General features: G+C 38.9%; 1 protein-coding gene across 2 annotated transcripts in view; it reads right to left on the bottom strand.

Annotated features, from left to right (window-relative positions):
- gbf1 (golgi brefeldin A resistant guanine nucleotide exchange factor 1) overlaps positions 1-24849 on the bottom strand; it is a 239332-nt gene that overhangs the window by 112635 nt on the left and 101848 nt on the right. For both annotated transcript variants that reach the window (XM_049601155.1, XM_049601154.1), the window contains exon 4: positions 14986-15117. In XM_049601155.1, the coding sequence (XP_049457112.1) occupies positions 14986-15117 (132 nt within the window). The remainder of the gene's footprint in view (positions 1-14985; positions 15118-24849) is intronic.

Raw genomic sequence — 24849 nt, 5'->3', positions numbered from 1 at the left:
ATTCAGTGTATGCAAGTTCAAGTTCACGTACCTGACACAACAAGGTGAATAAAATGCTGTAGCCAATTTGTTTAAGCCCTTGCTACATTGATGTTATTATGTTAGTCACACACACATTAACTTGTGCACAACCCTCATTCCGTCATTCACTCATTCACACACTCATCTACACAGAAAATAAAAAATGAAATAAAAATAATTATACTCTCAAGTCGCAGAGTTTTACTTTTGGACAGCTTTGTGCAGAGGGTTCCACCATGTTCAACTGAGCAAGCAGCTGACTGCATCATTTGATCTGTCACAACTGTTTATGTGCACACTGCAGACAAATGTTTTTGCAATTAAATGCAATTTTTGCAATAAAAATGTTGAATTTTCAAAAAAGGAAACTATTTTTTTGCTCAGAGCTTTTGTATTATTTTCTCTTTTATATATTACTCTTGAAAAAAACATGTCCCACAAAAAAAAGTCTAATTTAAATGAAAAATCAATAAATTCATCATCATTTAAGGAAATGATTCCTTCGTCGTTAAATTTAATACCATGTCCTTCAGTAACAAAGGTTTCCCATACCGACTTTAAACTCTCCCAAATTGATCATCTTATCGATAGCACCGTAGGCTCGCTGCGAACAACACTCGACTCTCTCACTCTCAAACCCATAAGTTAAAACAAATATCGCAGAAATTTGAAAGGAATTGGCAATTGACCAAACTGGAAGAATCATGTTTAGTTAGGGCAAACAGTCTCAAAACGTATAAGAGGGGCCTCCACAATACCAGAGCAAACTATTACTCAGCTTTAAAAAAAAAAAAAAAAAAAAAAAAAAAAAGCAGCTCAGCAGCGGCTCCACTCCCTTCGCAGACTCAGGAAAACAGGCCTCCCCACCACATACCTCACCACCTTCTACAGGGGCACCGTGGAAAGCATCCTGACATATGGCTTAACCTCCTGGTTCGGGTGCTGCAGCGCGCAGGAAAAAAAGCAGCTCAACAGACTGGTCAAGACAGCCAGCAAAATCACTGGTGCCCCACTCCCCTGCCTGATGGAGCTACACCAGCAGCACTGCATCAGCAGAGCCACCTCCATCATCATGGACCCACTCCACCCCTCCCACCACATCTTCTCCCTTTTGCCATCAGGGAGAAGGTACAGAAGCATCACCTGCAAAACCAGCAGGAAGCTGAAAAGCTTCTTTCCACAGGCCATGAGACTTATCAGTGGACTGCCCTGCATCCCCACATACACACCCACACACACTCTTATCCTTGACAGCTAGTCACCTGCCAAGTCAAGAGACTGAATGCACTACCTGCACTTTGAAAGAATGGACTACTTCTATTAACTAGATAGAATTTATACAGATTGTTTAGTTATAGTTATATTATATATATATATATATATATATATATATATATAGTTTAGTTTTAGTTATATTCATTATTTTACTATGCTATATTTTATTTTGATTTTATTGATGTTTTTATTTTTGCACTGTGGTCACTGACTGAGAAACATAATTTCGTTCTCTTGTGTATGAAAATGCACAGTGAAAATGACAATAAAAACCTGAAATCTTGAGCTTTAATAGAAGAAAATAAGAACAACCCCAGGTTTCTTTTCAGCACTGTAGCCCAGAGTCCTGCACTGGGTCGGGTACCCGCGGGTTCGGATCTGGGTGGAAAAAAATAGCATGCGGGTCAGATCGCGGGTTTTAGATAAACACATCAAAATTAATATAAAATAATAATAAATAAAATAAAATAAAAACATAAGTTAGTTCGGTAAACTACAGATAACTATCTTGGTCATTATTTACTCTCTGAGGATCGCTTCCGCTATTTCACAACGGTCATTGGTTCAGCTGTTTACACGCGTTTCACCATCTAATAACACAATCTGTGATTGGACGAGAGAATCAACATGGCTGCCACCGTCTAACAAGCGCCGCTTCCAAAACAGTAAACAATTATTTAGGTATTTGAGAAATAAGTGGATAAAACGTACAACTCACTTTATAATGTTTCTGAAGTGTTTCCCTGATGGATTACTTCTCTCCTTGATGCATTCTAAAAACACGTGATGGCTCGTAACTGCTGAACGTCGCTCTGGACAGAAAGTAAGTCTATTATTACACATGAAAAGTTCCTTTACATAGATTAAAAGTTTAAAAGCATTAAACGTAACAAACGAGTGCTTTTACGCTCATATGGAAGAAGAACACAGAGGGTTGATGATGGAGCTGAAGTCAGGTTTTTATTGTGAGAGCTGCTTCATTCAGGTCGTTGTTTACTCACTGGCACTTTAACTGTGGCGATATGCTGTTCAATATTCAGCCAACATGACCCAAAATGATTACTTTAAATCTGGATTACGGGTCGGGCTGCGGGTCGCGTTTCAACGGGTCGGACCGGGTTGCGGTACTAATTGGCCCGATGCGCGGGTTTGCGGTTCGGGTGCGGTTTTGTACGTCCCCGGGTTGAGGCGGGGCGGATCTTGAAAATTGGACCCGTGCAGGACTCTGCTGTAGCCAGGCTGACTGAGTCACAGCTCTATTGAGCCTTGTATTCCTTTAGCCCTTAGCAGTAATGATTTTATGAGCTTTTTTAATGAGACCTGTATATCTAGATTGCTCCTCCCCGATTTCTTCTCAACAACTGACTGCAGTGATTTCTTAATCTAAATCATCAACGTGTCTCTTAGACCCCATCCCAACAAGGCTACTTAAGGAAGTCTTACCTTTAGTTAACACTCACTTGTTAGACATGATCAATATATCTTTATTAACAGGCTATGTACCACAGTCTTTTAAGGTAGCTATAATTAAACCTCTCCTAAAAAAGCCCACCCTGGATCCAGACGTGTTAGCCAACTATAGACCAATATCTAATCTTACCTTTTCTTTCAAAGATTCTTGAGAAAGTAGTCGCAGACCAGCTGTGTGATTTTCTCCATGATAATAATTTATTTAAAGAATTTCAGTCAGGATTTTGCATCATAGCACTGACACAGCACTAGTTAAAATTACAAATGATCTTCTGACTGCTTCAGACAAAGGACTCGTCTCAGTACTTTTTTATTAGATCTTAGCGCAGCATTTGACACAACTGACCATCAAATTCTGCTACAGAGACTGGAACATTTAATTGGCTTAAAAGATTCTGCACTAAGCTGGTTTAAATCTTATTTATCTGATCATTTTCAGTTTGTTCATGTTCACGATGAATCATCCTTAGGTACTAACGTTTGTTTTGGAGTTCCACAAGGTTTTGTGCTCGGACCAATCCTATTTACTCTATATATGCTTCCTTTAGGTAACGTCATTAGAAATTACTCTGTAAATTTCCATTGTTATGCGGATGATACACAATTGTATTTATCGATGAAGCCAGGAGAAACTAATCAATTGTCTAAACTTCATAATTGCCTTAAAGACATAAAAACCTGGATGAGCACCAATTTCCTTATGTTAAATTGAGACAAAACTGAAGTAATATTTGACCAAGGATTGTCTTTTAACACCCATTTAAAACAAACCTCATGGACTGCGTTTTTTCATCTGCATAGTGAAAATTAGGCCTATCCTGACCTGAAAAGATGCATAAAAATTGGTCCATGCTTTTGTTACCTCTAGGCTGGATTACTGTAACTCCCTATTATCAGGTAGCTCTAATAAGTCTTTAAAAACTCTCCAGCTAATTCAGAATGCAACGGCACGTGTACTAACAGGAACTAAGAAACAAGATCATATCTCTTCTGTTATAGCTTCTCTGCACTGGCTCCCTGTAAAATCCAGAATTGAATTTAAAATCCTACTGTTAACTTATAAAGCTCTAAATGGTAAGGCTCCATCATATCTTAGAGAGCTCATAGTGCCATGTTATCCCACCAGAACACTACGCTCTGAGAATGCAGGATTACTTGTGGTCCCTAAAGTTACCAAAAGTAGATCAGGAGCCAGAGCCTTCAGCGATCAGGCTCTTCTCCTTCTTCTCCTTCTCGGGGGAACCCCTATAATACACCGAGCAACCCAGCCTCACCCAGTGCTCAGTTGCTCTTCCTGAGGTTTTTACCATTTTTTTCCCCCATTAAAGGTTTTTTTTGGGGAGTCTTTCCTTATCCGCTGCGAGGGTCCAAAGAACAGAGGGATGTCGTACGCTGTAAAGCCCTGTGAGGCAAATTGTGATCTGTGATATTGGGCATATAAATAAAATTGATTGAAATTGATTGATGATTTACATACTTACAAAAGTTAAATCTGAAGGAAATGCATATACCAAAGTCATTTTTATAACCCACTTTTAACTGTTGTTTGGCAAATCTGTTTAAATGTCTGGTCTGTAGTTAAGAGGTCCATGTTATTGTACTTGTCCTCAACAAGAGGTCACAATATTGACCCACCCAAGAAAAACTTAAAAAATATATATAGCATTGTACAAATATATATGTCAAATAAAAAAGAATGGTTCTATATTTATAAAACAATGCTTAAAGTGTACATCAAACAATATTTTCCTTAAAGATCCGCCTATCAAAGTTGTGTCCTCAAAATACATTCCCTTTTGTCAACTCTGTCACATGTCAACTCCGTCAGGTTTATGCTTGACGGAGTTGACATGTAAGCTGTTGGAGTTGACAAATCCACCTATAACCTCTAAATATGCGAATATAATATTAACTGTGAACATAGTAAATTGTTGTATTGTATTTCAGGGATTTATTTATGTTTATTTTAGCATAAATTACGTTATCTAAGCTCGTACTAGATACCCTACACTTCTGACTTGTAGAGCATGGACAAGCTTTGTGGTCTACTGATTATCATGTAACTTTCCCAGCATTTATATTATATATTTATATACATACATATGAAATTGAAGGGCCAGTGTGTTGATTTTAGCATCATATAGTGGTGAAACCGAATTTTACACTGAATGGCAGCCTATGCGGAGAGTAGATATAAAGGGCTTGTTCTGATGTCAGAAAATTTAATATTTGTTATTTTCTAATTTCACTAATTTAACATGACTAAAAATGCTACATTAAATTTCTACCTAATCCATTTCACCACTAGATATCACCAAAAACATAGATTTTGAAGATAGTTGGAAACTGTGTAATTTCCAGGATGTTTGCCAACTGTTAGTTGTTATTTATGTTCAATAAAAGAGAAAAATAGTTTGTTCTTCATCTATTGTCACCTCAATCTGTTTAAAGTCACATTTGTTTATTAATCAGTAATGCACAGTTTATTGTCAACACCGTAAGTTTTTGTAAACACCGTCAGTTCTTAATCAACATCGCCAGATGTATGTTTTTGTTGATTTTTGAAAAAGAAAATGTTAATTCTTTTTTTAGTAGATGTTGCTTATGTAGTAAAGGATTATCTAATCTGCATCATCTTATGTCTTATTTATCTAAGAAAATTGTTTTTATGGTATTAAAATTAAAAACAAAGATTTAAATGCAGACATTAAGAGATTTGGGTGTTCAGAATAGCGTGAAATCACAACACAAGTTTATATATTGTATTTTATTACATGTCAGTGTAACTAAACACTATTCCAATGTATGTCAGGACCTAAGATTCTTTTTGGACTGGAAGAATTATAATTGTAGACTTTTTAGTGGTTCAGACGGAGTTGACACACATCAAGCTCTACAGTGAAACATGTTTACTTTCCTTAAAAAGTATTTTTATTTAGAACCTGTTCCTTTACATAGTTAAATAGTTAAGACTTTTCTCTACAAAAATATCCAATTCCAATAAATATAGTGTGTATTTAAAAAAAAAAAAAAATTCAAAACCTGTTTTGTCCCTTATCTTAAGAATAGGTGACATACATTCTAGTGTCAGTAGTAACGTAGTTTTAATATAGCAGGGGAGGGGTTATGTTGCGAGTGGCTTCAGTGTGCCTTTCCTCTTTGTTTATCAACATTATTCTTTTTTTCCCTCTCACTTTTATTGTGATGTATTTTTCCTTGTATTTTCATAATGCTAATTATAAACTTCTCCCTTTTATTGCAACAGACATTTTATTCAACAATAACAATTTATTCGACCCTAAAATCACAGGCAGGCTACAGCTGTACTCTAAGCTCATCTCTTCTGGCAGTGGCTGCACCTTAAGCCTCAGCTGAGCCTCACTCTGAGCCCTATGTGGGCTAGTGACCATGCCGCTGCTAGCAGCACAGTGAGGGGCTTTGCTGACTCTGCTGGGCAAGAGAAAAAGAAGGAGAACGAAGGAGGAACAGGGGAGAAGAGATGAGTAGTGGGAAAAGAGAGGATACAGCAGGGATGTGGATATCTGTCAGCACTGAGGCTTGGGTTACTACTCCCTCCATGCCACTAGACCTCAGGCAAAAGATTGAGAGAAATTACCTCAAACTAAATGAAATGGGTGAATGAAATAAGTGTGTGTGTGTAGGAGATGATTTCCTTTCCCTTCCTCTCGGGCCTTAGTCAAGTAATGATAAAAAAAAAAGTAAAAAAGAATGCAAGGGACATGTTGGAGACACGAGAGGAAAAGGTTCGGGGTGACACACTGGAGGGGATGATGGTATTCAACACAACCCCCAGGATAAACTGGAACACAACCGGCTGCTGGAGGCAGTTTTCTCACTGCAGGATTAGAGAGGACTGGTTGTGTAATGTGTGAAAACCTAAACTGACCCTAAACACCAACACACTCTATCCCTTGCTGAAAGCTTACAAGACATAAAATGGTATCATGAATCATTCAACAAGTATCACAATGAAGTACTGACATCTTGTCTGCATACACCAAACAGTATATTTCTCATTGTAGGGAGATAAAGCAAAGATCTGAATATAAAGCACACATGCAAACCTAATGTTCAGAAACCTTGTTTAAGAAAATCTGAATCCAGAGGATTTTTTGTATTTCTTACTAGCCAGGAGATGGCAGTACTTGATAAGACCAGTGTTGTGATACTTTCTGTCCATTTACCACTCATATCTACTCTGAAGGCACAGTCAGTTATATCCTAACATCAGTTCTGATTTTACGCTAACACAATGAACTGATATATAAAGTCAGCACATTAATCAGACATTCCCTTGGAGCATCAAGAGATGTGGTTTTATTGGTGACATGTTTGTAATTAATGTGACTATCAACAGAATATAAGTATTTTCATGATTAGCCTGAATCGGTGTTAAATAATTTGGTTATTGAGGCACAGTATATTATAAAGGCACCATAATAGTACAGTGTATAACAGGGTCCCTACAGCTTAGGGCATGTTAGATTTTTTTTTTTAATTGACTTTTTTAAAGCCACAAGTAATTAAATATGAAACCAATTTAACAAAAACTTAAATTAGAAAAAAAAAAAAGTAAGGGGGTAAGGGACATTTTTGCACAAGTGTTTACTGTGACTGTAATATAAAACATGATTTTTGTTGGTTCCGCTACCCTGGTCTGTCTGACATTAATGCAAGAGGCATTTGGTAAATTGTTAAAAAAGAATAGATGCTACCAATTATTTTGAGATTTTACAATGCAGCGTCAGTAAACAAGGATTCCTAGAACTCTACTTTCAATGTCCCAAACATTTTCTTAGACTTCTGAAAGACTGAGTTAGGACATTTTAATACCAATCAGATTAATAAATCCAATACATATATAGTTAGTTAGCTTTAAGGTTGAAGCTTATGGTCCTGGTTTTAGTTAGGGGCTTTGTTACATTTTGCTTCTTGCCTACCTCATTTCCTTTGTGATTTATATGACTGCTGCTGTAACACTGCATTTTTCCTTATAGGATTAAACAATTTAATTAGCAATTGACAAAATCAATTAATCATTCAAGAAGCAATTAATCTACTGTATCTATTGCATCTGCCCTATCTATCTACCTACCTAACCTTGATTTAGGAAATGAAAAATAAATTTAACAAATCTGTCATGTGTCTGTCGTATGTATTCTGTAGAACAAAATATTGTCATTTAAAACAAAACACATACAAAAAGAATTACTTACTAAAACTGTATTGGAAAGCTGTGTAATATTTCGCCATTATACAGATGACTAAAACATACTGCTTGGTCTCAACTCTTGTTGAAAATCTAAATCTTACACACAGTCACTCCACTTTCATAGAAAATTATGTCTCAAGTCTCCTCTGCGAGCCTCAGACACATTCTTCACTAAAGATCGTGTTTCAATACTCTTTGAACTTGCATTCAATATCACATGCTCATAGCCCTACCCCACCCACACTACCAGAAAAAAATGTCATTGCTAAGTAAAACAAAAGGGTAGGCAAGTAAGTTCGAAATATTCTCATATTTCTTCATCTTTTCAACAACTGGAGATTGAGTGTCGTTGCCTTGAGAGCAAGTGTGCTTCATTGGTAAGATTGCAACCCTTAGAACAATGCTGATGATATGCTGGTGGTGGTACAATGGCGTCGGTATGGGGTGGTGGGGATTAAGGGAGCTGGTGTCAGGCCTGGAGTGACAGACAGAGGCTCTGAGACTCGGGGCGATTTGCGAGGGGATTTTTTTTTAACAGAAATTGTGTGTACATCTGTGTGAGCCTTGGCAGACAGATCCTCATGTGTTCAAGAGAATGTTTAACATAGGCATGCATGACACACTGTTTTTGAGAAATTTCAATTCCAATGTGAAATCTTATCGTCTATGGTTGCTCACTTTAACATAGTAAAAAAACTTTAAACTATTTTAAGGACCCAGAAATTCAAGGTGCATTCTCAGAAGCTTTTCAACGGTGTGCAATGTTCCTGTAATCTTAGACTCTTATTTAGTCAAGCAATGGCTGCAGCTGTTTTGACAGCAATATAACTATGACTCAGCCCCTGCTATTTAGACCAGCATCTGGTGATGCATGCTCATTTCACAGTTAACAAAACAACTGGCATACACTGGGCCATAATTCCATGATGAAGCTAAACAAGCAGTCCTGACCGTGTGACACCACAAGTCAACTTCTGCATCGATGATGAGAGTAGACCATTCCTTGCATTCCTAGACTGATATGATGATGAGCAACAGAATTGGCTAAAACGAAGCTTCCCAACAGGAAACTCTTCTACACTTTCCAGAGTACCAAGATGATACATAGGCACCCTGAACTGACTTCAGCTTGTTGAAGAAAACTAAAGACATCCAACTTAAACCTGTCTGCTTTTATGCAAACTGTCTAAACCAGCATTTGTCATTATAACATGCTCTGGCATATTAAATAGTAGCCTACATCAGCAACATGTGCCAACTGTGTCATGGCCCTAAATCCAACTTGTACTCCGATACTGGATCGGATCAGCCCATCCCTAATATATATATATATATATATATATATATATATATATATACACAGTACAGGCCAGAAGTTTGGACACACCTTCTCATTCAATGCGTTTTCTTTATTTTCATGACTATTTACATTGTAGATTCTCACTGAAGACATCAAAACTATGAATGAACACATGTGGAATTATGTACTTAACAAAAAAAGGTGAAATAACTGAAAACATGTTTTATATTCTAGTTTCTTCAAAATAGCCACCCTTTGCTCTGATTACTGCTTTGCACACTCTTGGCATTCTCTCCATGAGCTTCAAGAGGTAGTCACCTGAAATGGTTTTCCAACAGTCTTGAAGGAGTTCCCAGAGGTGTTTAGCACTTGTTGGCCCCTTTGCCTTCACTCTGCGGTCCAGTTCACCCCAAACCATCTTGATTGGGTTCAGGTCCATCACTCTCCTTCTTGGTCAAATAGCCCTTACACAGCCTGGAGGTGTGTTTGGGGTCATTGTCCTGTTGAAAAATAAATGATCGTCCAACTAAACGCAAACCGGATGGGATGGCATGTCGCTGCAGGATGCTGTGGTAGCCATGCTGGTTCAGTGTGCCTTCAATTTTGAATAAATCCCCAACAGTGTCACCAGCAAAACACCCCCACACCATCACACCTCCTCCTCCATGCTTCACAGTGGGAACCAGGCATGTGGAATCCATCCGTTCACCTTTTCTGCGTCTCACAAAGAACCAAAGATCTCAAATTTGGACTCATCAGACCAAAGCACAGATTTCCACTGGTCTCATGTCCATTCCTTGTGTTTCTTGGCCCAAACAAATCTCTTCTGCTTGTTGCCTCTCCTTAGCAGTGGTTTCCTAGCAGCTATTTGACCATGAAGGCCTGATTCGCGCAGTCTCCTCTTAACAGTTGTTCTAGAGATGGGTCTGCTGCTAGAACTCTGTGTGGCATTCATCTGGTCTCTGATCTGAGCTGCTGTTAACTTGCCATTTCTGAGGCTGGTGACTCGGATGAACTTATCCTCAGAAGCAGAGGTGACTCTTGGTCTTCCTTTCCTGGGTCGGTCCTCATGTGTGCCAGTTTCGTTGTAGCGCTTGATGGTTTTTGCGACTCCACTTGGGGACACATTTAAAGTTTTTGCAATTTTCCAGACTGACTGACCTTCATTTCTTAAAGTAATGATGGCCACTCGTTTTTCTTTAGTTAGCTGACTGGTTCTTGCCATAATATAAATTTTAACAGTTGTCCAATAGGGCTGTCGGCTGTGTATTAACCTGACTTCTGCACAACACAACTGATGGTCCCAACCCCATTGATAAAGCAAGAAATTCCACTAATTAACCCTGATAAGGCACACCTGTGAAGTGGAAACCATTTCAGGTGACTACCTCTTGAAGCTCATGGAGAGAATGCCAAGAGTGTGCAAAGCAGTAATCAGAGCAAAGGGTGGCTATTTTGAAGAAACTAGAATATAAAACATGTTTTCAGTTATTTCACCTTTTTTTGTTAAGTACATAACTCCACATGTGTTCATTCATAGTTTTGATGCCTTCAGTGAGAATCTACAATGTAAATAAAGAAAACGCATTGAATGAGAAGGTGTGTCCAAACTTTTGGCCTGTACTGTATATATATATATATGTGTGTGTGTGTGTGTGTGTGTGTGTGTGTGTGTGTGTGTTTATGTGTATGTGCTATCTAAGCAGCTAACTAACATTAGCTAAAGCTGGAAGCTAACAACCCAGTGGGCTATAAGATGTTTTATACATCTAACAAACCAGAAACAACCAGACCCAAAATCTAAATTACATCTTTGGTTCTTCTGTAGAACTACAGAAGCTTCTTGGATGAGGGGTTAAATGTCTTCAACAAATTCAAGCAAGTCCAGTTACCTTCGATATAGTGTTTACCATTACCATGACCTGGATGACTGAGACTCTTCACCTACATCATCCTGACATCATGCTCAGAAAGGGTGATAGGTGTGAAAGGTGCACTCACCCATCCATTAATCTCTGTAGCCGTTTTTGCTTGTTGGCTGCTGATGGTCTCAAACCAAGAATTAAAGTTACTGAGCTCTATCACTACAGATACATCAGCACTTTAAAAGGAGGGGTAGTGGCCATACTCTGTCATACTTCTTAGACCTTGCCACACGCTTCTCACATTGCCCTTTGGAATTGTAGTTTTGGAATTTCTTCCTGATGTGCCTTGTTGCCTCTTTTACTGCTCTTCTTACATTGTTGTCTGCTGCTTTATAATTCGTTTTGTTTTCCGACTATAGCCCTAATGTGAAGGCTGTGCAGCCTGCAGGGCAGCCTCTGATTGGCCTGACCATGTCCTGACCTCTCATGTCACTTGGAGCATGTGTCATAGTTTGTCAACATACTTTGACCTCAGCAAATTGGCCGCATGGTCGCTCTTTCCAAACAGAGAAAGTAGCCACCACTGAATGCTGTATAGCAGTGATCCAGAGTCCTTACTCCCACTGTGGCACAGTTAACATGTTGATGGAAGTCAGGCCTAACCTTCTTCAGGTTAGCCTGACTTAAATGTTGCAACAATGAGCACAGCGTCAGGGTCAACAGTCTGTAGACAGTTCAGGTCTTTGCAAAGATCTGACAAGGCAGCCTCTGTATTCACTTGTGGGGGAATGTGCACCACTGTGATAATGACTGATGTACATTCCCTTGGTAGAAAGTGCGGTCTGCCTTTGACTGTCAGTGACTTCAGAGCCGGTGAGCAAGAAGAGACTTCACTACTCCAAGGCCAAAATACACAACATATATTCAAACGTGTCACCAGCTTGAGATAAATGTCAAACCTCAGAAGCAACCCTTTCTCACAGCTTTGTCTTGTGCCCTAAGGTTGCATCTTTTTGGTCCGATGTTTTCAACAGCATCTCAGAAATTATTTATATTTTACTAGAACCAGAGCCTATGTTATTCATTCTGGGTGTATCTGAAGCGTTAAGACAACTCTCCACTGCCCAACAAAAATTCCTCTCCTACTGTATCATTACAGCAAATAAGCTATTACTAATGTCATGGAAAGGAACAAAAGTTCCAGCCTACAATATGTGGCTACGTGACCCAGTACACTACACTTGGAAAGGATATGTCTTGAAGGGCAGACTCCCACAATATACCACAATTTGGCAATGTCTCAAATCACACCTCACACAAGATGCAGTTCCTCAGTTGTAACCCACTCCTCTACAATATTTCATTCTGACTATGACTTCATGAGTGAGGCAAGGGTAAAGGACAAGGGAATAGAAAGGGTTAAAGAAGTCCTGTATCTAGACTACGTTTTTTTTTTATTTCTTTTTTAAATTTCCACTTTATTTATTTAAGTACATTTAATACACCTACAGTACAGGCCAAAAGTTTGGACACACCTTCTCATTCAATGCGTTTTCTTTATTTTCATGACTATTTACATTGTAGATTCTCACTGAAGGCATCAAAACTATGAATGAACACATGTGGAGTTATGTACTTAACAAAAAAAGGTGAAATAACTGAAAACATGTTTTATATTCTAGTTTCTTCAAAATAGCCACCCTTTGCTCTGATTACTGCTTTGCACACTCTTGGCATTCTCTCCATGAGCTTCAAGAGGTAGTCACCTGAAATGGTTTCCACTTCACAGGTGTGCCTTATCAGGGTTAATTAGTGGAATTTCTTGCTTTATCAATGGGGTTGGGACCATCAGTTGTGTTGTGCAGAAGTCAGGTTAATACACAGCCGACAGCCCTATTGGACAACTGTTAAAATTCATATTATGGCAAGAACCAATCAGCTAACTAAAGAAAAACGAGTGGCCATCATTACTTTAAGAAATGAAGGTCAGTCAGTCCGGAAAATTGCAAAAACTTTAAATGTGTCCCCAAGTGGAGTCGCAAAAACCATTAAGCGCTACAACGAAACTGGCACACATGAGGACCGACCCAGGAAAGGAAGACCAAGAGTCACCTCTGCTTCTGAGGATAAGTTCATCCGAGTCACCAGCCTCAGAAATTACAAGTTAACAGCAGCTCAGATCAGAGACCAGATGAATGCCACACAGAGTTCTAGCAGCAGACCCATCTCTAGAACAACTGTTAAGAGGAGACTGCGCGAATCAGGCCTTCATGGTCAAATAGCTGCTAGGAAACCACTGCTAAGGAGAGGCAACAAGCAGAAGAGATTTGTTTGGGCCAAGAAACACAAGGAATGGACATTAGACCAGTGGAAATCTGTGCTTTGGTCTGATGAGTCCAAATTTGAGATCTTTGGTTCCAACTGCTGTGTCTTTGTGAGACGCAGAAAAGGTGAACAGATGGATTTCACATGCCTGCTTCCCACTGTGAAGCATGGAGGAGGAGGTGTGATGGTGTGGGGGTGTTTTGCTGGTGACACTGTTGGGGATTTATTCAAAATTGAAGGCACACTGAACCAGCATGGCTACCACAGCATCCTGCAGCGACATGCCATCCCATCCGGTTTGCGTTTAGTTGGACGATCATTTATTTTTCAACAGGACAATGACCCCAAACACACCTCCAGGCTGTGTCAGGGCTATCTGACCAAGAAGGAGAGTGATAGAGTGCTGCGGCAGATGACCTGGCCTCCACAGTCACCGGACCTGAACCCAATCGAGATGGTTTGGGGTGAGCTGGACCGCAGAGTGAAGGCAAAGGGGCTAACAAGTGCTAAACACCTCTGGGAACTCCTTCAAGACTGTTGGAAAACCATTTCAGGTGACTACCTCTTGAAGCTCATCGAGAGAATGCCAAGAGTGTGCAAAGCAGTAATCAGAGCAAAGGGTGGCTATTTTGAAGAAACTAGAATATAAAACATGTTTTCAGTTATTTCACCTTTTTTTGTTAAGTACATAACTCCACATGTGTTCATTCATAGTTTTGATGCCTTCAGTGAGAATCTACAATGTAAATAGTCATGAAAATAAAGAAAACGCATTGAATGAGAAGGTGTGTCCAAACTTTTGGCCTGTACTGTATGTTTTGTGTTGTTTTCATGTTTTTGTTCATGTCCTCCATCATCTGTGAGTTTATCATTTCAAAACCGTTTTCTGTAAAATGAAATGAGAGCTAAAACTACAACATGATATATGAAACTTCATCTTTGGCTCAATAAAAACCACTTGGGGAAAAAAAGATTATCTTAAACATCCCCTATCATTAATTAAAGGACAGTTATTCTTTTCAATGATCATGTGTGACATTGAGGGGCTCTTTCTGTGTCTCTGTACCAACAAATTTCACAGAGTAGCAGCAGACTCATGTGGTTAAAAAATGGGCCCAGCTCATGTTGGTTCTGCAGGTGCATCTGTATGATCGTCCACTTGCACTTCTTTTATGGGAATAACATCACTGGCTGTGGGGTGTTCATACTTTTTAAAGACTTTTTTTCCATGTTACCAAGACATTAACGCTTCACAGATTAGAGTGAACAGAAATAGCGATCAACTTCCTGGACCTGAACCATGTTCATTTTCACGTTTGGCAAGTGTCTCAAGCTTTTGACTGGTACTGTAGGTACATATCTTTAAAGATGATTGTCAAAACTCCGCAAACAGTTCATCAAGTTCACCAGTAAAAAAGTTGCAGGGCCATGAGTTTTTGAAAACATACACAACTTAAAATTAACAATGTGTTTGATTGTTTTTTAAGAATTCTTACCTATAATGCCAAAGGAAAGGAACTTGTTGACGGAAGTAAGGGCAAGGCCTGTTATTGGTCCAGTGGTGTCCTCAGAGCGGACAACTTCTAGGAAGGGCCGAAGAAAAACATTGGGTTCAACATCTGACAGCTCTGAAAAAGAAGAAAAACACACACAACAGTCAGTCATGAAAATCATGAGATTACCAAATACACCATTTAAAACACTTTTGTCCTGAACAGTTCTCTGGGGAACACACACAAACAAGAGAAGTATTTATAAACTAAGCACAAAAAGTAAGGGAATTTGTGTTTGGTAGATTATCTCTTTGTTGTAACAATGCTTCTTGGCAATAAATCTTATATCATTAGAAAGCCAGTTTATTTCCCTTTTAAATGGTGCCACATTTGTAAGGAACATGCATTTGTGGGATGAGCAGCAGAGCTGAGTATGTGGGTTGCGCCAATGAAAAACTTGCCAAATCTTCTCTGCCGATGCCAAGCAGCTTTTTTTTGCTGTTGACTCTTGTTTGGTGGATTGGATGATTGAAGTCTGAAGAAACAAGGCATATTGTCAATTTAACAATTTATTCAATTAACAAACAGGAGCATCAGTTGAAGAACCATACACAGCCACAACAGCCTGGCGGAGGAGCCATCGATGGAGAGGGAGAAGTTTTGGGTGGATTTCATGAGAGATTTTGGGCCGATGATGATGACTTCTGATTTGTCACAGTTAAGTTTATTTAAGTTTTATTTCGGTGATGCAGCTGGTGAGGGTAGAGTGAGTGGCAAGAGTGATGGATTTGGTGGAGATGTGGAGCTGAATGTCATCGGCAAAGCAGTGAAACTGAAGTCCATGACGGCGGATTGTGTTACCAAGGTGAAAAATATACAGGATGAAGAGGAGGGGGCCGAGAACTGAACCTTGGGGAACACCTTGGCAGAGGGGAGCAGTGGGGGATTTGCTGTTGTTTATGCTGATGAACTGGTGTCTGTCAGAGAGGTAGGAATTGAGCCGGGAGAGAGCAGTGCCGGTGATGTTAAGAGTGGTTTCAAGGTGGGAGAGAGGGATGGAATGGTTGATGGTGTCGAATGCTGCACTCGGATCAAGTAACATGAGTATGTTGAGACTGCCGGCATCAGAGGAGAGGAGAAGGTCGTTTGTGACTTTGAGGAGGGCTGATTCAGTGCTGTGGTGGGAAAGGAAACCGGACTGGAATGATTCATAGAGGTTACTGGCAGAGAGGTGGGCTTTGAGTTGTGAAGCAACAGCACGTTCCAGAAGTTTTGATAGAAAAGGGAGGTTGGAGATGGGTCTGTAGTTATTTGGGATGTCAGGATTGGGGGGGAATAGAGAAGAAGAAGAAGACAACAAAAAGACTGGACACTAATGCATAAGATAACATAACGTTACAACAAAATTCAACACGCTCATAAAGTTATTTTTAGTATGACTGTTTTGACCACAGGTAACAGCGCTATGCTACCTCACGACTGAATTTACTACATGACGTTAGCTACAGTAGCTGTATAGTAAACTCATTTAATGCTAATGACAAGTTAGCATGTTAGCATGACTGACTAACTGGCTATTATATCAGAATCATATGACATAACATGACTGAATGTGATGTGACATGAATAAAACTTTCATAAATTTCCTTGTCAATAAACATGACTTCTGCCACAGTCATGACAGATTTTCGACGGCAATGCATGACCCAATGCTACTTCAGAACGTCATCAAGGTCGGTCTGTTGTTATTGTTTTGACTGAGAACTGCAGAAATGACACTGTGGGTTTAAAACTTGTACAGAAAATACTGACCACAGTTGAGATTTTTGTTTTGTCTATTTATTCTGTTTCCATTGTCCCTTCCATTGTTATTTATTGACATTATTTTGATTAGAATTGTTTTCAATCTTCTTCAGATTTGTGAAATGTTCTTCTGTTTGGCAAGTGTCCTGACAAAAAAAATAATAGTTTAAACCACAATTAAACTAGATGTCTGTTATCTTCAACTTTCACTCAGGAGAAAAAAAACACCTCTTAAATTGAAAGAAATAATGATTTTAATTTTTTTAAATAATCATCGATATCAAATGATATCAAATTTTTATCGTGGTAACATTTTCAGCCATATCACCCAGCCCTAAGTATTTATGTCAGTAAGTCACACCAAGTAATTCTTATAGCTGATTAAATCCAGCTGCAGTTAAAGATGCAACAGATCTTCCTCTGTAATTAGTTCCCAGAGAGGGAGCTTCACTGGGCATTTCACTCTGGCATTTCAATCACTTTTGGCCAACCAACCCTGACTTCAAAAGTCTCTTTCTTTCTCTGGAGAATTCAGAAAGGGGGTCAAGAGGGGGAAGCAAAAATAAAAAACAGGTAAAACAACAATGGGGGAAAATTAGTGGAGTCACGCATGCCGCTGTGAAATGTGCCAGAGGAGTGCTTGCCACAGCAATACCGAGAGGATTACGGCTTTCTCAAGAGCAGCTCCACTCAAGACAAGTAAAAAACAACCTGGACATCAAACGCGCTTAGGAAAGTGTCCAACCATTTTCCAAAAGTGCATGTGACCGCTGTGCATTAGTTAGTGGAATCCAACACCCAGCTTGTTTAGAAATTAAATATGAAATGATTTGGAAATTTACACAGTTCCTTCATGGGCTGCCAGGTCATTCAAAAGCTTTGCTTTTAAAAGGAAGACTCTTGCTCACTGCTTTACTGAATATTTGTTTATCTTATGTTTTATTTGGTTATTGTTAAATGTGAAAGCTTGAAGCAGTTTTGAAGCAGAGTGTAAATTTAGCAACAATTGCACAAAAATAAACACTTTTCCCTTTGAAGGCAATAAGAGGAACATAAACTTGTGAATTTAGCTAAATAGAAATGGTTTGTTAACTTGCTCTGTTGGTTCAACCTGTCCATCAGCTGCCCGAAAACTTTTTAAAGACGGTTTTTGTGTCCCATTATTTTACAGTGTAGTAAGGGTGGAAGAAGGGTGCTCAAATGAATCTGTCAATAGATCCTGATGAAGACTTCATCAGAGGCGATCACCCTGTAAGTGCTGTGGCTGCGTTCCCAAAGACCACAGATTGGAAAACTCAATTGTGTTGTATTGATCCAGCTGGCCATCGGTGAACACAGGGCTGACTGGAGCGGTCTGTCGGTGGCCACCGCCAATCTTCTTAAATAAAGTCTAAATACAGGCTCTGTACTTCAACTCAATCTCCGGGGCTTGTGGAGTGAAGTGAAATAAATAATGACAGCTGCAGCCTTGGTGAGGCAATCATTCTAACACCAGGTTAACCTCTGGCTGACATTGACCAAAATAAAAAAATAAATAAAAACACAGGATTACACTGGCTCACCCAGGCGTTCACATTGCCATCTAAGGGCTGGGTGTTCTGGGTACAAGACCTGATATTAGAGCGCATACAAGTCCAACTCAAGTTCAGCTTAATTGGTTAAAAAAAAAAAAAAAAAAAAAAAGGTTTGTGAAATGAGCCCATTACGATTCACCATGAGCCTAATCCTATCTACCTTTACCATGCTGGAGCTATAGTGAGAGTATCCAGCCATGTGTGGATTACCTCTCCAAATGACCCCAGCAACAAGAGAGAGGAGAGCGGGGGTGAACCTTTGCCCCCAAGAGAGCACCTCAGGATGAGGCAGCTCACCACAAAACAGAAGCCATCTTTAACACATGCACATCTATTGGTACTGAGGCAGAAAAGGCTTATAACACAGGAAGCAACAGCAGGAGATGAATCTGAGCTGCAGATTCACCTTATTGTCCAGACAACAGTAGAAAAAGAGACTGCACAGGGAGGATCAAGAAATGAAACAAACAATATCTACATCCAACCAGGCCACCTAGATTCAAAACATATAAATATTTTAATGTGGAGGCTCCAAAAATCTTTGCAGGGTTTTCTTAGCAGACTTCAGAGTTGTACAAACAGGCCGTCTTCACAACTGTCCCTGGTCTGTGGTGTGGTGCAGCTGAGTGCAATGTATCTGTCTGAGATGGAAGTTCAGCATGCCAAGATGGCACTAAAACATTCGAAAGTGTTACTATACTATACGTAGTGCTGCACAGTTAAATATTAATCACAATCATGATTTTGGCTTTCAACAATTAAATGAAGGTGATGGAGTGCGATATTGACATTTAAAATGCCTTGCTTCCTGGAAAACTCTGCAGTATATTAAAATCAAGTCCCAGACAAATTTCTCTTACAGTTTACATTCAGGTCTGTGAAAACATGGATGCTTCCCCCCGGCAGCACAGGTGATCTATACAATCAGCACAGTCATAAATTCAGTATGACCAAATGTCTCTCCTTTTGTTCCTGAGATATGACGTTGAGTAATGGCCAAAAAAGTGTAAAAATGTTCTTAATAGAAATTTTTTTTTTATAAATGATCAAAAAATATATATATTGGGAAATGTTAAACATTTTCTTACTTGCCAAATCCAAGAGAGAAACAACACTGGATGACTTTTTTGGGGATTACAGTGAAATCTAATTAATTTTGTTGAAAAACAGTTTTCGGTGTGATTCCCTTTGCATGACATAAACGTTGATTATTTATGAACATCACTTATGTTTAAGTTGTGTTAAACAAACTGACAAAGGTGTCGAGTAACAATTTCAGTCAAGCGGGATAACACTTATTTTTACCCCCTTAAAACACACAACTTTATTTTACAGAGTTAAGAAAACAATAATAGCATGATGTTAAGTACTGTAACAGATCATCAGACATTGCAGCTTAAATCACATTGCAACATTGCAATTTGGGTAAGGAATTTGAATAATTAGGGTCACATCTAAAGCAAACACATTAAAATGAGATTCTGTAATTGCGTTTTACTTTCTGAGCTCTAAATATTGGTTACTGTGTCACTTCATAAATTTACAAAGTATTATTTAAAAAGGTTTAATATGATATTCATTTGAGAATTCATTGATGTTTAACCTACTTTAATTTTTGGTCAACTCAAAAACCTAATTTGTCATTGGGCCTCATCCTTGACTCAAATTGGATGTGTGTGCCAAATTTGAAGACATTCTCTAAAAGTGTTCTTGAAATATAAGATTCACAAGAATGAGATGGTGCCAGGTCACAGTGACCTTGACCATTAACCTTTAACTACCAAATTCTATTCAGTTCATTGTTGAGTCCAAGTGAACGTTTGTGCCAAATTTAAAAAAAATAAATAAATAAATCCTCCAAGCATTCTTGAGATATCACACTCATGGGAATGAGACAGATGAGGCCACAACTACCTTGACCTTTGACCTATGACCCCCAAAATCGAATCAGTTCATACTTGAGAGAATATTTGTGCAAAATTGAAGAAATATATTCAAGGTGTTCTTGAGGTATTGCGTTCACAAGGGACAAACAGATGGACAGACGGACAGGCGGACAGACGGATGGAAGGACATCCCAAAACACAATGCCTCTGGCTACGGCTATCGCCGGCACAGAAGCATAAACAAGTCACAGAGAAAGCATATATGATTTGTGGACAAATATTTAATAGTGGTTCTAGAAGATATAAAATCTATGCATCTCCTTGCACATAGCAGCAGAGGAAAGAAGAAATCTGTTAAGAAACAACCTTGTCCAGGTGTTACAGCTCTGAGACATCCCTGCAGTATACACCTCTGTGTGTGGCATATGCAAACAAATCTCAACTCTGGCACTGACCCGCAGTTGATAAGCTTTAGGTGAAAATGGACAAAACAAAATGACACCTTCCAGAAAGGTACAACAGAGGCAGAAAGAGGGAGAGCAGCAGTTGAAGGAGGGATGAATCCCCCCGTTTGACCGACGCAGCGGCCCAAAACCAAACACTGATGGTTATTGATCTGGACCTCCTCAGCTGCTAAAATTAAGAGGCAGGGTCCTTGGTTGCAATGCTGAGGAGAGAGGCAATGCTTTAACAAGACCAGCAAGGCTAAATGAAATCCAGGGAGAATTCTGCTGTTCATCTGCTGAACAAAGTCTTGCACGACAGTATTCTTATCCATCTGTCGGGAGAAGTTTGATGAATGCCATCTCTCCTTAGCCCTCGGCCCCCACCCTTGCTTCATTCATTCTTCTCTCCTGCCCTCTGTCCCTGTATTCTCCTGAATGAATTTGACACTTGTACAAGGGGGCAATTAGGATGAAACAATGCTATGGAGCTCTATATGGTCATTTCATTGAACCACAGCGGTATTTTATAGATGTTTGAAACAATGCCTCTGTGCAACCTAAACAGGCAATTTGAAAGCCCCAGAGAAATTAAAACTTTTCTAAAATGCTTGGGAGGATGGCTGTGGTGGGTACTGCTGGTGAGCATTTCCTAAAGGGCTTCATGGAATATAGTTTGCATTTGTATTTACAAGAACACTGGATTGTTACTGGATTGTCAAAGGAGGAAGAAGCAGGAAATCAACAGCCTTACAAGCACTTATAAGGTCATAAAGCCTTATCAATCACTAAGCCAATCAAAACAATTCTATACATTGCTTCTTCAGATAAGTATCAAGTGTAACAGCTGCTAGTGAGGTTGGACCGAATGCCATGGTTCTTATATTCAAAGCTTCTATTGAGGTTTTCAGGTGAGGCTTCAAATGTCATCATATTCTATGATGTCATCATGTTTAAAAAACAAAATAAAATATCCTCAAACAACATCCTAAATTTAAATAAAATTATTAACTACATTGAGTTAGTCTGTTCTTCTACATTAAATCAACTTTCCTTCATCCTCTAAGCAAATGACCATGTTGAATTGAAATTAGTTTATCACATTAAATGTCCGAAATTGTATGAAATTGCTCCAGTGCGTTAAACCAATCTTTGGAATTTAGGGTGTTGTTATACTGCTGCAAGACATAGCATGCTACAAGTGGCTCTACTGCTAGCATAATCAGGCTTGTTGTTAGCATAGGAGCTAACTAGAATTACTTCCCCACGGTTGTATGCCTCTGCGCACCAGTCAAGCTTCTCCTAAAGTTTCCATCCATGTTTGTGAAAATATGGATGCTTCACACACATCTTCCCCCCGACAGCACAGAAGATCTATACAATCAGCACACTTTAAAAATTAATGTCACCAATTCAGTATCTGGCCAAATGTCTCCCCTTCTGTTCCTGAGATATGATGTTGAATAATGACTCAAAAAGTGTTGAAAATTGTCAATGGGCTGCATAACCCGATCAAAAGGAGTAAAATTATTGCTAAAATGAAACGAGAAAAGTTGCAGGTAGTTTTTTGGCAAGAGACTCATTTGTCCTCTTCAGAACATGAAAAATTTAAAAAACTTGGATTTCAAAATACCTATTACTCATCTCATAAATCAGCCCGCAGGAGGGGAGTGGCTATACTGATCCCTAATGCAGTAAATTTTGAATTTATTTCAGAAGTGAAAGACAAGGAAGGGAGATTCGTTTTAGTAAAGGGTAAATTAGACAATGAAGAAGTAACTCTACTTAATGTGTATGCCCCCCCTGGGAGCAAAAAAATATTCTTCAAAAAATTATTTGAATTGATAGTTTTGGAAACACAAGGAATTCTAATTTGTGGTGGTGATCTTAATGTCCAACTGCAACCAAAATTAGATACATCTAATCAGCGCCAAAAGAAAAGTCCTAATGCCATCCTAGTTCAGAGGATGCTTACAGAGTTGGGTCTGATAGACGTGTGGAGAGAGTCTCATCCAGGAGAAAAACAATTCACCTATTATTCCCCATGTCACTCAGTATACTCACGAATTGATTATCTGTTTATGTATAAGTCAGATTGGCACAGAGTCAGGGACTGTAAAATTGGGATTAGGGATGTATCTGATCATTCAGGGGTGTACCTAACCCTGCACCTAACTAAGCAACGGAAAAATACACTTTGGAGACTTAATACGAGCATTTTAAATGACAAAACAGTTCAGAAACAGATTCAACAGGAATTTAAAACATATTTACAAAATAACGATAATGGGGAGGTGTCTCCAAGTATTTTATGGGACGCAGCAAAGGCAGTTGTTCGAGGCAAAATTATTGCCCTCACAGCTTTTCGTAAAAAGGAAAAACAGAGAAGACTTGTAGAACTACAAGCGGAAATGAAGTCATTAGAAACTAGACACATGGAACGAAGAGATCCACAAATATTAATTCAAATAAACAAAATTAAACAGGATATAAATGGCATATACGATGAAGAAATAGAAAAACAACTTAAATTCACTAAACAAAAGTATTATGAGACAGGGCATAGGGCAATGAAACTACTCTCCTGGAGGATTCAAAACAACGGGTGAAAAATATGATTTATAAGATTAGAAACCCCAAGACACAAAAAGTTTGCAGTGAATCAGAGGACATTCAACATGCTTTTGAACTATATTATAAAGAACTATATAACCAACCGACCATGGTAGATATTACAACAATAGAGACTTTTCTAAGTTCACTAGATTTACCATCTATAGGAGAACAACAAAATAAAGAAATTATGGCTGGGATAACGGCAGAAGAACTGAACAAAGCCATTTCGAGATTGAAAGCTAATAAGGCTCCAGGTTCGGATGGCTATCCGTCTGAGTGGTATAAAACATTTAAACAACAGATAACACCTGTTCTGCTTAACTGTTTCAACCATATACTGAGAACAGGAGAAGCCCCCCAATCATGGAAGGAAGCAGTTATCTCTATCATCCCGAAAGAAGGGAAAGATAAAAATGAATGCAGCTCATACAGACCAATATCAGTCTTAAATGTAGACTATAAATTATTTGCTTCAATCCTATCTAGGAGACTGGAGTCCATCGTCCCGGAGCTGGTAGATTTGGACCAAGCAGGTTTTGTATTAAACAGACAGACACAGGATAATATAAGGAGAACTCTACAGGTGGTGAGTCATATTCGGCTTCAAAGATGGTTTTATTAAATGTATTAGAGCATTATACTTTTCTTCAACAGCCAGGATCAGGGTTAATGGACACCTGTCGCAAACTATTCATTTGGAAAGAGGGACACGCCAAGGCTGTCCCCTGAGTCCGACCTTATTCGCATTATTTATTGAACCCCTTGCTCAAGCAGTTAGAGAGGACTCTGGGATAAAGGGGACTATGATTAGAGGAGAAGAACATAAGATTTGTATGTTTGCGGATGATGTTTTGCTTTTTATTACAAGCCCAGACTCAAGCATCCCAAAATTGATGTCCCTGCTAAAAGAATATAATTTATACTCTGGATATAAGCTTAATATCCAAAAAACCCAAACCCTCACATTTAACTATATTCCCCACCCAGATATTAAAGGGAAATACAATTTTAAATGGGACTCGCCCAAAATAAAATATTTAGGAATAAACCTTACTAAAGATATGTCAAAACTTTTTGAAAGTAACTACGGCTCCATTAATAAGGAGATCAAATCTGATATTTCTAGATGGACACTCCTCCCACTGGACATGAGTAATAGAATAGAAATCATTAAAATGAATGTGTTGCCACGGCTTCTTTTTCTTTTCCAGTCTCTGCCACTAGAGGTGCCCCAAAAACAATTTGATGAGTGGAATGCCTGGATCTCGAGGTTCATTTGGAGCAGTAGAAGACCTAGGGTCCAGTTCAAGATTCTGCAGCTAAAAAAAGAGAAGGGAGGGAGAGCTTTACCATGTTTACAGGATTATTATTATGCTGCACAGTTGAAACCCTTAGTATACTGGTACTCTCCAAATTGTGAATCTAAATGGAAATGCTTGGAAACTACACAGTTAAAAATTCCAATTCAATCTATTATAGGAAATAAGAACCAAGCAGAAAAATATTATAACAGTTTGAATCAATGGACTGTATTCACTCTCAAAC

This window comes from Epinephelus fuscoguttatus, linkage group LG16, assembly GCF_011397635.1.
Source record: "Epinephelus fuscoguttatus linkage group LG16, E.fuscoguttatus.final_Chr_v1".
NCBI classification, from domain to species: domain Eukaryota; kingdom Metazoa; phylum Chordata; class Actinopteri; order Perciformes; family Serranidae; genus Epinephelus; species Epinephelus fuscoguttatus.
The sequence above is the reverse complement of the archived record's forward strand: the minus strand, read 5'-3'. Positions and strand labels throughout refer to the sequence as shown.